Below are 16,570 nucleotides of genomic sequence, written 5' to 3' on the forward strand. Positions count from 1 at the left end.
CTTGACTGGGTCTTCTGCACAGCTGGGGCCATATTGGAGGGAGACCGCTCCCCTGAGAAACACAATAAAACCCTTGAATGACTGGACCAAGCTAAAATTGAGACTTGTCACTATTAGAAAAAAAAAGAACAAAATGAAACTCTGTGAAACATTCACACAACTCAGTGATTCAGCATTATAACACCTGAATTTGCTTCATAGTGTCCTTGTATACCATGTACACCAGTGTTTCTCAGACCTTCCCTACGTTTCGTCTTCCACGGTGTTGTTTCTGGAACAAGTGTTCTAATTCACCACCTGTGGGTCTTTTGTAGCCCGTCCCAGGGCATTCATGGTTCCACATCATAATGGATTTTGTCTACCTGCCTACCTCCATTAGCAGGTAATACACCATACTCACTATGGCTGACTATTTTTCCAAAGCTCTTCCTGAGCTCCCTTCAGCCCCACATGGACCACACGTTCCAACTTCATGGGATACCTGCTGACATTTGGAACTAGGACCCCGATTCACCTCTCACATTTGAAGGGTGTTCTACGTGATCATTGCAGCCAAGATTAGTCTGTCCTGTGGTTTTCACCAGTAGACTAATGGTCACACTGAGAGAACTAGCCAAGAGCAGGAAGCAGTCCTATGGTGTATGGTCCAATTCAACCAATCAACTTGGAGCTCACACTTGGCCTGGGCTGATTAGGCTAACAATTCCATAATCTCCTCTACTACTGGGCTATCTCTGTTCAAGGCCTCTCTAGGATATCACCCACCACTGCTTCCAGGTCCACAGAAATATGCTGTCTGTTTTGTTGGGGGTTTTTTTTGTCCAGCGCCACCTTCGTCATTGCTGCTGGCTATACAGGATCACCAAGGCACTTCAAACAGAGGTGACCCAGTAATGCTCCACTAATGAATTAGACTAACTATTCACTTTAGCTAAAGTTATTAAGTTAGCTAAAGAGTTGGGATGCTGTGTAAGACATAAATAAAGCTAAAATACAAAGGTTTGGACACTGTTTTGCATGTTTCCCTACTGTAGGGGTCTCTGCAAGCATACAAAGGGGGTACTCTGAGAGGGTACAAGATGACAACTTTGGAATTCTACTAGAAACAGTCGATCATATTTGTTTGTCAAAGCTGAATTCAGGGCAAACTACGCTAAATTAGCGTTTTTAGCTAGCAGCTACAATAACCATAAAAGTTACCTTGCGGCTATCATTTGTTAACATGACGCTTGTTCTTATTCAATTCAATTCAATTTTATTTATATAGCGCCAAATCACAACAAAAGTCGCCTCAAGGCGCTTCATAGATACAGAGAAAAACCCAACAATCATATGACCCCCTATGAGCAAGCACTTTGGCGACAGTGGGAAGGAAAAACTCCCTTTTAACAGGAAGAAACCTCCGGCAGAACCAGGCTCAGGGAGGGGCGGCCATCTGCTGAGACCGGTTGGGGTGAGAGAAGGAAGACAGGATAAAAGACATGCTGTGGAAGAGAGACAGAGGTTAATAACAGATATGATTCAATGCAGAGAGGTCTAGTGAGTGAGAAAGGTGACTGAAAAGGAAAAACTCAATGCATCATGGGAATCCCCCGGCAGCCTATGTCTATTGCAGCATAACTAAGGGAGGATTCAGGGTCACCTGGTCCAGCCCTAACTATATGCTTTAGCAAAAAGGAAAGTTTTAAGCCTAATCTTGAAAGTAGAGATAGTGTCTGTCTCCCAAATCCAAACTGGAAGCTGGTTCCACAGAAGAGGGGCCTGAAAACTGAAGGCTCTCCCTCCCATTCTACTTTTAAATACTCTAGGAACAACAAGTAGGCCTGCAGAGCAAGAGCGAAGTGCTCTAATAGGGTGATATGGTACTACAAGGTCATTAAGATAAGATGGGGCCTGATTATTTAAGACCTTGTATGTGAGGAGCAGGATTTTGAATTCAATTCTGGATTTAACAGGAAGCCAATGAAGGGAAGCCAAAACAGGAGAAATATGCTCTCTCTTTCTAGTCCCTGTCAGTACTCTTGCTGCAGCATTTTGGATTAGCTGAAGGCTTTTCAGTGAGTTTTTTGGACATCCTGATAATAATGAATTACAGTAGTCCAGCCTGGAAGTAATAAATGCATGAACTAGTTTTTCAGCGTCACTCTGAGACAGGATATTTCTAATTTTAGAGATGTTGCGCAAATGGAAGAACGCAGTCTTACATATTTGTTTAATATGTGCATTGAAGGACATGTCCTGGTCAAAAATGACTCCAAGGTTCCTCACAGCGTTACTGGAGGCCAAGGTAATGCCATCCAGAGTAAGAATCTGGTTAGATACCATATTTCTAGGCTTTTCAGGGCCGAGTACAATAACCTCAGTTTTATCTGAATTAAGAAGCAGAAAGTTAGCGGCCATCCAGGTCTTTATGTCTTTAAGACATTCCTGCAGTTTAACTAATTGGTGTGTGTTATCTGGCTTCATGGACAGATAGAGCTGGGTGTCATCATCATAGCAGTGAAAATGTATGCTATGTCTTCTAATGATGCTGCCTAAGGGAAGCATGTATAATGTAAACAGAATTGGTCCTAGCACTGAACCCTGTGGAACTCCATAATTAACCTCAGTGTGTGAAGAGGACTCTCCATTTACATGCACAAATTGGAGTCTATTAGATAGATATGATACAAACCACTGCAGTGCAGTACCTGTAATACCTACAGCATGTTCTAATCGCTCTAATAGGATATTATGGTCAACAGTATCGAATGCTGCACTAAGGTCTAGCAGGACAAGCACAGAGATGAGTCCACTGTCAGAGGCCATAAGAAGATCATTTGTAACCTTCACTAAAGCTGTTTCTGTGCTGTGATGAACTCTGAAACCTGACTGAAACTCTTCAAATAAACCATTCCTCTGCAGATGATCTGTTAGCTGTTTGACAACTACTCTTTCAAGGATTTTTGATATGAAAGGAAGGTTGGAGATTGGCCTTTAATTAGCTAAGACTGCTGGGTCTAGAGATGGCTTTTTGAGTAAAGGTTTAACTACAGCCAGCTTGAAGGCCTGTGGTACATAGCCGATTATTAGAGATAGGTTGATCATATTTAAGATCGAAGAATTAATTAATGGCAGGACTTCTTTGAGCAGTTTTGTAGGAATGGGGTCTAAAAGACACGTTGATGGTTTGGAGGAAGTAATTATTGAAGTTAACTCAGAAAGATCAATGGAGAAAAAGAGTCTAACTTAACATCAATGGTACTAAGAGTAGCTGTAGATAATATTACATCTGTGGGATGATTACTGGTCATTTTTTCTCTAATGATAAAAATTTTATTTGTGAAGAAGTTCATGAAGTCATTACTAGTTAACGTTAAAGGGATTGTTGGCTCAAAAGAGCTCTGACTTTTTGTCAGCCTGGCTACAGTGCTGAAGAGAAACCTGGGGTTGTTCTTATTTTCTTCAATCAGTGATGAATAGTAAGATGTTCTGGCTTTGCGGAGGGCTTTCTTATAAAGCAGCAAACTATTTCTCCAGGCTAAATGATGATCCTCTAAATTTGTGACACGCCATTTCCTCTCCAGATTACGAGTCATCTGCTTTAGGGTACGTGTTTGAGAATTATACCACGGAGTCAGGTACTTCTGATTAGAGACCTTAGTTTTCACTGGAGCTACAGTATCCAGAGTCGTACGTAGTGAGGAGGTGAAATTATTAACAAGATAATCGACCTCTGTTGGGGTAGCATTCAGATAGCAGCTCTGCTCTGTGTTGGTACAGGACATTGAAGATGATAACAGTGGGTGGATTATATTCTTAAACTTAGTTACAGCGCTTTCAGAAAGACATCTACTTTGATAAAGTCTACTCTCCACCGCTGTGTAATCAATTATTGTAAATGTAAATGTTATCAGGAAATGATCAGACAGGAGAGGGTTTTCAGGTATTATACATGTAATACATTTATCCGGTTGTTCAGTGATGACGCGACGAATCCTACTTCCGGGTCTAAAGTAGTCTGCGTTTAATATGGCTTTTGTGTTGTTAACATGTTTAATGTTATGTATTTTCTTCTATTTGATCTCAAAAAGCTCCTAAAACAGTCAGTGATCACTGTTGACCTCCTTTGGCTTTTATTACCACTAATCATTTATTTAAGCTCAGTTTTTAAAACCTTAGGATGTAACTACAGCCCAGCCCATGCAGCAGTATATGAATGACTAACCTCGTATTGTGGATGGATTATCTCAGTTGTTCTCCTGGCTGAAGTTTGGTCCTTTTACAGCATCCTGCCATGCGATTACATTTGTTCCTGACCACCGAGAACACTCACGTTAACTTTTATCGAGTGGAAAAAAAGTTAGCTTGTTTATATTATGCTAACATAGCTGTGTCGCTAGTGGTCACGTAGCACATCATTATATACCAGCTAGCCCAACTTCAGTAACCCTACAAACGTCACTGCTGTTTAGTTTTTGTCTTCATTTATGTTGGAAGTGATAACAGAGCTGTACGTTTTAATTTGTTTCCAAAACCCCGCAGTCAGGACATGCTATATTGTATTTAGATAGAAGCTAGCGAGCTAACTCCCTGCTAACTTCTAACTTCGTTAAATGTCATAAATTCCGTTTTCATGGATGCCTGGATGTTAAACTCAATTGTTACACCTGGTAGAGCAGAACGCTGATCATTTTATTAAAGATTAAAGACTTTAGACAGTTTTTCAACTCTCAGTAATGCCATAGTGATCGTTTGATATATGGACCTGCAGCGGAGTTTAGACCCAGACACGGCTAGTGACGTCAGACTGAACAATCGGATTACCAACCTGAGAGTTTATCCGCTGGTCATTCGACATGACGAATGACTTCTGAAGTCTTAATTCAGCTCAAGATGCTGTAGATTCCCGTCAGTAACACTTTCGGTCTGCTAGTAAAACGTAGTTCTATTAATCTGCGCTTGAACCGGAACCGGATGTAAGTTCCAAAAAACTGAATTTTGGAACTGAAATTGAATTGTAGAACTGAAACTGAATGGTGAGAAGGGAATCTGAAATTATTCGAGAGCTGAATTTTTAAAGGATAAAATGCAGTTTCAAAGCAAATCAATTCATTTTCAAAATATAAAATTCAATTTCAATTTAGTGATGATCATTTTCAAACCATAAATTCAATTTCAAATTAGACTAATTCAAATTCAGTTTGCAAAAGCATTTATTCAAGTTACAATTCAGATTCAATCTGAGCAATTCAAATTCAAATTTAACTTATTCAAATTCAGTTTCTGATGGCACAGATTTCTGCCCATAACAATGGAACACAAAAAATTCACGCCTGTGGTTTTTTTCGCGAGTCAAACGCGCCAGACGCGCTACACTGACGCGCGTTTCACGCGTTTTCGCGACGCAAATCTCCTTCTGAAGTTTCGCGGGAGCCGCAATCGCGGGTCATCGCACCTTTCCATTAACTTTACATGTAAACCTGACGCTCTGGCCGCCACAATCGCGTTCGGTGTGAACACACCGTAAGGTAACTGGGATAGGCTCGAGCTCCCCTGTGACACTGAAAAATAAAGACAGCAGAGAATGGATGGGTGGCTGATCAAACGTAAACATTTCCAATCACTTTCAATTCAAGCTGCTTACACTACATTGACTTGTGTTTTTACACAATCTCAGCCAGCAGCATAGGCCCTCTTGTGGTGTGGATGACCTCACCCAGAAGCACAGGCCCTTGTGTGATGTCCATGGAATCAGTCAGCAGCACAGACCCTGGTGTCGTGTACATGGCCTGAGCCAGAGGCACTTGTCCTTATGTGGTGTAGATGGCCTTAGCCAGTAGCACAGGCCCTGGTGTGTTGTAGATGGTATAAGCCAGCAGCAAAGACCCTGTTGTAGTGCAGATGGCCTCAGTTAGAAGCACAGGCCCTGGTGTGTTGTAGTTGGCCTCAGCCAGAAGCACAGGCCCTGGTCTGTTGTAGATGGCCGCAGCCAGCTATACAGACCCTGGTGAGGCTCAGTTGGTGTCTTCTAGCCGAACAGGCTCTGGTGAGATGTAAATAGCTTAGATCTACGGCACAAGCCCTGGTGTGGTGGACATGGCCTCAGCCAGCAGAACAGGCCTTCTTGTGGTGTAGATGGCCTCAGCCAGTAGCACGGGTCCTGGTATGTTGTAGATGGCCTCATCCAGCAGCACAGGCCCTTATGTAGTGTAGATGGCCTTTGCTAGCGGCACAGACCCTGGTGTGTTGTAGATGAACTCAGCCAGCAGCGCAGGCCCTGGTGTGGTGTAGATGGCCTCAGTCAGCAACACAGGCCCTCTTTTGGTGTGGATGTTCTCAGCAAGAAGCAAAGGCCCTGTTGTGTTGTAGGTGGCCTCAGATAGAAGCAAAGGCCCTGATGTGTTGTAGATGGCCTCAGATAGAAGCAAAGGCCCTGATGTGTTGTAGATGGCCTCAGCCAGCAGCACAGACCCTGGTGTGTTGTACTTAGCCTCAGCCAGCAGCACAGGCCCTTATGTGGTGTAGATGGCCTTAACCAGCAGCACAGACCCTGGTGTGTTGTAGATGGCCTCCGGCACCAGCACAGGCCCTGGTGTGTTGTAGATGGCCTCCGGCACCAGCACAGGCCCTGGTGTGTTGTAGATGGCCTCAGCCAGCAGCAAAGACCCTGTTGTAGTGTAGATGGCCTCAGTTAGAAGCACAGGCCCTGGTGTGTTGTAGTTGGCCTCAGCCAGCAGCACAGGCCCTGGTCTGTTGTAGATGGCCGCAGCCAGCTACACAGACCCTGGTGAGGCTCAGTTGGTGTCTTCTAGCCGAACAGACTCTGGTGAGATGTAAATAGCTTAGATCTACGGCACAAGCCCTGGTGTGGTGGAGATGGCCTCAGCCAGCACAACAGGCCCTCTTGTGGTGTAGATGGCCTTAGCCAGCAGCACAGGCCCTGGTCTGTTGTAGATGGCCCTAGCTAGCAGCACAGGCCCTGGTGTGTACTAGATCAGCGGTCCCCAACCCCCGGGCCTCGGACTGGTACCGGTCCGTGAGTCGTTTGGTACCGGGCCGCGAGAGTTGAGGCTCAGTTGTGAAATGTATGGCTTTCAGGGTTTTTATTGGTTTTCAGCGTTATTTTGTTATCGTTTTTATCGTTAACTCGGTTTTCCTGAGTCTTTTCACGTGTGTTATGAATAAATCTTCTTTTTTTCGGTACCGGTACTAGTTTTATTTTGTTGTATTTATCCGCGACACCTTAAAGACCGGTCAGTGAAAATATTGTCGGGCATAAACCGGTCCGTGGCGCAAAAAAGGTTGGGGACCGCTGTTCTAGATGGTGTGTTTTAGATTGCCTCAGCCAGCAGCACAGGCCCTCTTGTGGTGTAGATGGCCTCAGCCAGCAGCACAGGCCCTGGTGTGGTGTAGATGGCCTCAGCTAGCATGGCCTCTGGCCCTGGAGGCCGCAAACGCCGACGCAGAGGGAGAAGATCTGGCGTTCTGGTTCGACTGAGACGGCGCACTTACAGACCACCGTTACCCAGTTTATTACTGGCTAATATGCAGTCTCTGGAGAACAAGCTGTGCGAGCTTCGGGCACGGATCTCATTCCAGCGAGAGATGCGGGACTGCTGCGTGATCTGCCTCACAGAAACCTGGCTATCGGACAAAGTACCGGACTCCGCAATACAACTGCCGGGGTTCTCTGTGCACCGCGCGGACAGGTCACAGGATCTTACTGGGAAAAGCAGAGGCGGTGGTGTGTGTTTCATGATCAACAACAGCTGGTGTGATTATGCGAACGTGCACCCGGTCAAATCCTTCTGCTCACCGGACCTGGAGTACCTGATGATTAAGTGCCGGCCATTCTGGCTACCGAGGGAATTTACAGCAGTGATTATTACGGCTGTTTACATTCCCCCACAAGCCGACACTGACCGTGCACTCAGGGAACTGTACAGCGCGATCAGCAGTGAGGAAACCGCACACCCAGAGGCGGCGTTTATCACAGCCGGAGACTTTAATAAGGGAAACCTGAAGAAAGTCTCACCAAAACTCCATCAACACATCCTTTTTAACACACGTGGAGATCGGCTACTCGACCACTGTTACACCTCTTTCCGGGATGCGTACAAAGCCCTCCCCCGCGCCCCATTCGGCCAATCAGATCACTGCTCCATCCTGCTCCTGCCCGCCTACAGGCAGAAGCTGAAACAGGAAGCTCCAACCCGGAGGGCGGTGCACTGTTGGACGGACCAATCGGAGTCTGCGCTGCGGGACTGTTTTGATCACGCGGACTGGGAAATGTTTCACGTGGCCGCCAGAGACATTGATGAATACACAGACTCAGTCTGTGGATTTATCAGGAAATACGTGGAAGATGTCGTCCCATCCAGAACAGTCAAATCCTTCCCAAATCAAAAACCCTGGATTAACGGAGATGTTCGCGCGGCACTGGAACACCGCCTTTGCCTCCGCGAACACATCGGACTACAAACACGCACATTACCAACTCCGGAAGACGATCAAAGCAGCCAAACGTGAGTACAGGGACAGGGTGGAGCAACAGTTTGACAACCCTCGGAGTATGTGGCAGGGACTAAACACGATCACAGACTTTAGAGGGAAAACCAGCACACCGCAGACCACGGCCTCTCTGTGTGAGGATCTAAACGTATTCTACGCTAGATTCGACGCAGCGAACACCATGAGACCGGACAGTGTGCGCACCGCGGATGACGTCAGTGCGTACACTGTGTCTGAGGAGGATGTGCGGAAGTGCTTCAGGAAGGTGAACGCACGCAAAGCTACTGGTCCGGACGGGATTCCCGGCCGCGTCCTCAGGTCATGCGCGGCTCAGCTGGCTGGAGTGTTCACGCACATCTTCAACCTTTCCCTCTCTCTGTCTGTAGTCCCAGCCTGCTTCAAAATGGCCACCATCGTCCCTGTACCCAAATCCTCCACCATCTCCTCATTGAACGACTGGCGACCTGTAGCCCTGACCCCCATCGTAAGCAAATGCTTCGAGAAGCTGGTCAGGGACTTCATCTGCTCTGCACTACCCGACTCACTGGACCCTCTGCAGTTTGCATACCGCCACAACAGGTCCACTGATGATGCCATAGCCCTGACACTACACACTGCCCTGTCACACCTGGAGAAGAGAGACACGTATGTGAGGATGCTGTTTGTAGATTACAGCTCAGCATTCAATACCATCGTTCCCTCAAAGCTGGACAGGAAACTGCAGGATCTAGGACTGAGCAGCTCCCTCTGCAGCTGGATCCTTAGCTTCCTGTCTGACAGACGCCAGGTGGTCAGACTGGGCAGCATCACCTCATCCCCCATCACACTGAACACTGGTGCTCCACAGGGGTGTGTGCTGAGCCCTCTCCTGTACTCACTCTACACCTACGACTGCACAGCCACTAACAGCTCCAACATCATTGTGAAGTTTGCGGACGACACTACAGTGGTGGGTCTTATCACCAACGGTGATGAGACGGCCTACAGGGAGGAGGTCAGCGCCCTGACCCACTGGTGTCAAGACAACCATCTCACCCTCAACGTCGCAAAGACAAAGGAGTTGATAGTGGACTTCCGGAGGTGCAGAGAAGTACACACCCCCATCACCATCAACGGCGCTGCTGTGGAGAGAGTGAGCAGCTTCCGGTTCCTTGGAGTACATCTGGCTGAGGATCTTACGTGGTCAGTACACACAAACAAAACAGTGAAGAAGGCGCAGCAGCGCCTCTTCTTTCTCAGGAGACTGAAAAGATTCGGCATGAGCCCCCGCATCCTCAGGACCTTCTATCACTGTGCCATTGAGAGCATCCTCACTGGATGCATCACCACCTGGTATGGCAACAGCACCGCCTACAACTGCAAAGCTCTCCAGCGAGTAGTGCGGTGCTCTGAACGGATAATTGGAGGTGAGCTACCCTCCCTCCAAGACATCTACAGGAAGCGGTGCCTGAGGAAAGCGGGGAGGATCATCAAGGACTCCAGTCACCCCAGCCATAAACTGTTCAGACTGCTTCCATCAGGAAGGAGGTTCTGCAGCATCCGGTCCCGTACCAGCAGACTGAGAGACAGCTTCTTCCACCAGGCCATCAGACTGCTGAACACGTCATAGACACCTCAGCTTCACTACTGGAACTTTAACATTATGCACTCCACACTGTATATAAATGCCACTTGTTTTGCACATATTCAACTCTGTATATTTTATATATTTTATTATTATTATTGTTTTTTTTTTTTTTTTTTTTTTTTTTACTATTTAATTTGTAAAAATGTGTATACACACACACACACACACACACACACACACACACACACGTAGGAAAATATTTAGTATACACATCCAGAAATGCATACACTATTATATATTGTACATATATTTATTAGTTTCAGGTCGGCCATTCTTGTATTTTGCTCGTTTGTGTTGTTGTGTTTGGCACATCTCTGTTGCCTGTGGGGCTCGCACACAAGAATTTCACTCGCATGTGCTGTGCCAGTGTGCCTGCACATGTGATGTGACAATAAAAGTGATTTGATTTGATTTGATTTGATAGCAGCACAGGCCCTGGTGTGGTGTCCATGGCCTTAGTGAGCAGCAAAGGGCCTTTTGTTGTGTACATTGCCTAAGTCAGCAGCACAGGCCCTCTTGTGGTGTAGATGGCCTCAGCCAGCAGCACAGGCCCTGCAGTGTTGTAGTTGGCCTCAGCCAGCAGCACAGGCCGTCTTGTGGTGTAGATGGCCTCAGCCAGCAGCACAGGCCCTGGTCTGTTGTAGATGGCCTCAGCCAGCTACACAGACCCTGGTAAGGCTCAGTTGGTGTCTTCTAGCATTACAGGCCCTGGTGAGGTGTAAATAGCTTAGACCTACGGTACAAGCCCTGGTGTGGTGGAGATGGCCTCAGCCAGCAGAACAGGCCTTCTTGTGGTGTAGATGGCCTCATCCAGCAGCACAGGCCCTCTTGTGGTGTCCATGGCGTCAGTCAGCAGCACCGGGCCTGGTGTGGTGTGCATGGCCTCAGCCAGCAGCACAGGCCCTCTTGTGATGTAGATGGCCTCAACCAATTTTCACACTTATCAGTGGCTCATAGCTACCTAACTAGTCCACTTTAAGCATGTTTCCTAATCTGTCACACTTATCAGTAACTCATAGGAATCTAACTACTCCACTTTATGCTTGTTTCCTAATCTGTCACACTTATCAGTAACTCATAGGTATCTTACTTGATAGGTTTGTAGCTTGAACCTATTCGCTGGAACGTTGAAGACAATATAATTACACAGCAAGCAAGACACGAAGTAGGCAAAGTTCTTCATGTTTCTCGTGCACGGGAGAGAACCGGACAAACGCCGTTCCTTCGCTTGACCCCAGTTGCTCTCGACCGCTCCCCCGTAACACTGCTCTTTTATTGGGGTTACATTAATATGCATAGGTTCATTAACATATGACGTCTACATACACACAAAGAGTACCTTGCCTGTGTGTGTGTGTGTGTGTGTGTGTGTGTGTGTGTGTGTGTGTGTGTGTGTGTGTGTGTGTGTGTGGCCCCATAAACGACTTCCCTTAATCTGCTGGTCTGGAAAATCCAACAGTTCATCTATATGTAAAAAAGCACTTAGACTAAAACAGACATAGCTACGTTAATCCTACCGTAAAACAATAAAACAAGGTACGACCTCTTCACATGCTCCCAGGATGTAGGTGTGCATTCAAGCCTTTGCAGCCTGCTAAAGATCACACATCCTATCACTACACAATTGATTATACACCTCTAAGCATATATGGTTAAATATTTCTAAGCATAAATGGCAATCAACAATACAAAACCTAACATTACTAGTCCACTTTATTCATGTTTCCTTATTTGTCACACTTATCATTGGCTCATACATATCTAACAAGTCCACTTTATACATGCTTAATTATCTTTCACACTTATAAGTAACTCATAGGTGTCTAACTAGTCCTGAATATTCTGAATAAATGTGTGAGATGGCCCTCAGGCCTCTATATCCAAGTCCAGGTTTTGGTGACTACTTGGATTGTCTTATTTAGAGCAATGTGTGTCACTTTGGTTAGTTGCTCAACTGAGGCTGATTTTGTTCAGTCTTTTGCTAACTGAACTTTGACATTTAACATGCTAATTGAAGCGTGTAGAGTCTGAGATGTAGCTCTTTTCTTCTGTATTGTACAATCTGATTTAGGGGTGAATTTACTGTGATTCCCACCCCTAGAAAGATTGTCAACTGTGTTGCATGTTTTGAATAGTCTTCTTCAGAGTACACTTCTGGTGTAAGCTAATAGGGAATGAAAAGAACTATAAGAAGCTGCTGTGGTTTTAATTTTCCAAGAGAGGTGTTATGTATTTAGCAATAGCAATACATTGTTTAGTGACACTATTATTATTATGTTCTAAACAGAAGAACATCAAGTGTGATGTATGTGCGCATTGATCCACCTGTGCTCTTCCACAACATGTTTAATAAAAGTAAGTCACTTTCCACTTAAAGGGTTGTTGTGCCTAAGTAGCTAAGTTATAATGCTCCCAAGACACCTGTAAGCTATTGCCATTTATGTAAACAGAGAACTCGTGTACATTAAAGGTGGCAAATTATACAAGGCATAAAAGCAGCCTGATATCAGATATAAGTGTTACAGGGTAGCACAAAAGAGGAAAGAAATGTAAATCATGCCTATGTGTCTTGACTCAGCATGTGATGACAATGTATCAGAAAAGCTGAGAATAATTACTCTAAAGCAGGGGTCTCAAACTTAAATGAGCTCTGGGCCAATGCTGGCACTGTCATCTCATTGGAGGGCCACTTTATGTTCAAGTAGTACAGTAGTGCATTTTGTATTTAACAAAATAAAAATACAGACATTAGTGTTTGATTCTCTCATTGAACTAACACAGCTAATCCCTCAAAATGTTTGTAATCTCTGCTCATATTGCCTTCATAATAAACTAGGGTGGCCATATTTTGACTTCCAAAAAAAGAGAACACTTGACCCAGTCAGGAAGAAATTTAATGATACTGTTTGTTTAAAGAAAATTTTAACATATTCAAACGATGCCTTCTCTCTGCAGTTAATGAATCGTGAAATAAAAAAAAAAAGTCATATAGGCTTTTACAAGTCAACTAGTGCAAAAAAGGAGGACGGTTGGACATCTTATAATAAGCTTTTCTTTTCTTTTCTTTTTTGCTTTTTAAAGAACTTAATGTAAGATTGCACTCAACAAGGAACAAATCCTTCCTAACAAAAAAAGTAACTTCAGGTAGTGTTTAACTAAAACACAGAATCTTTATTTGAAATAAAGTATGGGATTGTTTTGTAATTATCTAGGAAAACACCGACTTATCAGGGGTAGTGGCAGTATTGGTCAGTGGTTGCTGGAGTACTTTTCTATGCTGTGGTGTGCTGGGGGAGCAGCACAGCAAAGAAGGACTCAAGCAGGCTAGAGAAACTGATCAGGAAGGCTAGCTCTGTGGTTGGCATGAAGCTGGACACTCTGGTGACAGTGGCAGAGAAAAGGACACTAAAAAAGCTGCTGGACATTATGAACAATGCTGGGCATCCTCTGCACACGGCCATTAACAACCAGAAGAGTCTGTTCAGTGACAGGTTGCTTCTCCCCAAGACAAAAACTAACAGACTTAAAAACTCCTTTGTCCCACACGCCATCAAACTGTTTAACTCCTCTCTGGAGGGGAGAGGGAGGGGAAACAGGAGGACAAAGGAGGGGGGAACAACTAAGCTGTAGCGCCTCTTCACCTCACTGTACAATACCTTGTGCAATACTTTTTGTAAATAGTCAATGGTGCAATAGACCTCAATACTTGAAATGTGCAATTCACTTGTATTTTTATTTTTTATTCCTATTTATTCTATTTATCCCCTTCGTATATTTTATTTATATTTGTCTCTGTATTTATATATGTGTGTGTATATATGTGTGTGTATATATATATATATATATATATATATATATATATAATATTCTGTAACTGTAACTTCTGTCGGTGCTGTGCTTTTTGGAAATCGAATTTCCCAGAGGAACCCACCCGAGGGATTAATAAAGTTCTATCTTATCTTCTATCTTATCTTATCTTATCTTATTGCCAGTTTAAAGACTGGCTCGTCTTAGCTGAAATAAATACATACGTCTGGTTAGTGCTGCTGAATGAGTTGAGGTCTTCGGCTAATGAAAGCAGAGACTCTACAACACTTGAAAAAGATTTCACCAAGGATGCAAGTTGCAAGCGCTCCCAATGTGTCACGTGAGCATGCGGGTGGGGCGGAAGTGAGGACCGTAGTCTTCCTGTTCCATCGGTCCCACCTTAGTTTGGACAGCTATGCGGATGAGTGTAGGTAGGATGAAACTCTGCTGGTGTAACTTTTTGTTTTGGCTTTTAGCGCTACAACCTCCGGTTGGCCGTTATCACTCGTGGCTTGCAATGCTTCTCTACGGAAGCGAGCTTTGCACGGCCTTTCTTGCATCTTTAACCCAGTTTGTGTTTCTAATGTATTAGCATACTTTCTGGTCACAGAGCTAACTGTTGACTTCTCTAAAGGCGCTAAAGAACATGTAATACTTGAAAAGCGTGAAGGGTGGTTTTTCAGACACTCCGAGTTGTTTTGTGGTATCTGGAGATTCCTCAAAGACTCCTGTAGCGATCACGACTAAAAAGAATTCGTCCATGAAAGGATTACAAATATTTGATTTCGTTTCCTAACTTAAGCTTTTGCTTCCGAATGAAAATAAAGATGGCAGCCCATCTGCCGCAAGAATAACATGGGAAATGGCATTTCAAAAACGTATTTTGCATGGATTGGATTGTTTGGAAAGGTCTTTCGGGAGTCTCCAAACAACCCCGATACGATAGAAAGTGCCTTTGAATAACATTCAGTAGTTTTCGAAAGTACCCGCTAAGTTTACTTTTAGGATAAACGGTGGTTAGCTCTGTTACCGCTGAGCTGCTATTGGAAACCAAAAAAGGGGCACAAACTGACAACAAATATTCGTATTCTTTCTTTACTGCTGCTTTCGAACTTCTATGTATATAAAAGTTGTTAAAATTCAGTCCTAAGCGAAACACGCAATAGGCGACATGAAATATGTATACTGTGTGGTGTGTCACGTGACATGACAAAAACGAATGGCCAGACCCCTTCGGGTCAAAGTTCATTGACATGCAAACATGTGATAATTGTGTTTTTGCTGCACTCTCCATTACCCTCTATGTTGAAGGGTATTTGCACTGCTTTTAGTTCGTCTTAAGATCAGATGTCTCAAACTGCATAGCAGTGTAACCTCGAAAAGGAGCGCTAAAAACAACAGTACAATTTAATTCTCTTTAGCTTTATTTATGTAGTGAGTTTACAACAAGCTCAGAAGGCCTTTTGGTAAGGTCACTACATGCATAAGGAACCTTTCATGTAGTCTGTTGATGAATAAAGTCTAAACAGATGACACTACTACATGTGATTATTTTGCACAGCACAGCAATGGATCCCAGCGCAGCCGATGAGGGTCCTTCTCCCAGCAGACAACCTTCAAGTCCTGCTTCTAGAACACCTGTGGGTGTCAAAGGACAAGTGTCACTGAGCAGTCAAAGGCCCAAAGTATTGATAACTCCCTTTCACAGCTCACCCATAGCCAATGCAGCTTTTCACAGCAAGCGGACAGCAACTGGGAACCCTCTGGGCTCTCCTGTCAGCTTTTTTCTGGGCACTGCTGGATGTGTGACCACTCCACTCTTCAGAGAAAGACCTACTGCTGCTGGGAACTCAGAAAGACAGGCTCACAGTTCAGGCTCATCACAGGTGACACCAGGAAAAAAAGTGCAAGCAAGTCCGTCTACTGACAAGGTAAACAGATTTACTTTGAAATGTTATCAGGCAGTATTTAGAATATGCTGTGTTTTAGGGCTGCACAATTTTGCATAAAATGAGAATCACGATTTTTTGGCTTAGAATTGAGATCAGGATTCTCTCACAATTTTCTTTTCCAATATAAATATTTATTGCACTTATTAACTGCACATCAACTTCGTAACAGTTGAAACTGAACATAAAAACAATAAATAAACATAAAAACAACAAATGTCTCACATTTTGTCGTTGCCGCAAAATGTTGTACTGCTTGAAATTCCGTCTCCACCGTTGCTCGACACTGCGTGTATAGAGCAGGTAGTGCAACAATAGAAAAATAGTTGCGGGACAGCACTGTGTAGCGTTTGTCTAGGGTGTTGATCATTTTCCTAAATCCCTCGTTTTGCACAGTGTTGATGGGAGCCATATCTTTGGTCAGGTGATAAGTAATAGCCTCCGTAATTTCTTTGTGCCTGCGGGAGTTCGATGTGTATAGGGAAGCGCTGTATAAGGTTCCCGTTATTGATGTTTGGGTGGTTGACCAGGACGGATGTTCTCCTGTCACTTTCTCGTCATCCCTGACGTGTTCTCCGTTGTTTTTTCCCTGCTAATTTTAGCATCACACGGCACAGCTTCTGTGTCACGTGGTATAAGGCTCCGCCCTTGTCATTTGTCGAGCAGGAAGAGTGAGCCCTTGTTTTCATGCAGA

At 44.5% G+C, this 16,570-nt stretch overlaps 1 protein-coding gene across 2 annotated transcripts in view; it reads left to right on the forward strand.

The window, feature by feature from the left end:
* Positions 1–14,255: 14,255 nt before the first annotated feature.
* Positions 14,256–16,570, forward strand: part of ehmt1a (euchromatic histone-lysine N-methyltransferase 1a) — a 42,083-nt gene continuing 39,768 nt past the window's right edge. The window contains exons 1-2 of one of the 2 annotated variants that reach the window (XM_040019223.1): positions 14,256–14,358; positions 15,489–15,858. In XM_040019223.1, the coding sequence (XP_039875157.1) occupies positions 15,496–15,858 (363 nt within the window). In that variant the 5' untranslated portion in view covers positions 14,256–14,358; positions 15,489–15,495. Of the gene's footprint in view, positions 14,359–14,384; positions 15,394–15,488; positions 15,859–16,570 lie in introns of those variants that run through there. The other variant, XM_040019224.1, reaches the window with a different exon arrangement.

This window comes from Simochromis diagramma, unplaced genomic scaffold (genome assembly GCF_900408965.1).
Source record: "Simochromis diagramma unplaced genomic scaffold, fSimDia1.1 OVJJ01000822.1, whole genome shotgun sequence".
Taxonomy (NCBI): Eukaryota; Metazoa; Chordata; class Actinopteri; order Cichliformes; family Cichlidae; genus Simochromis; species Simochromis diagramma.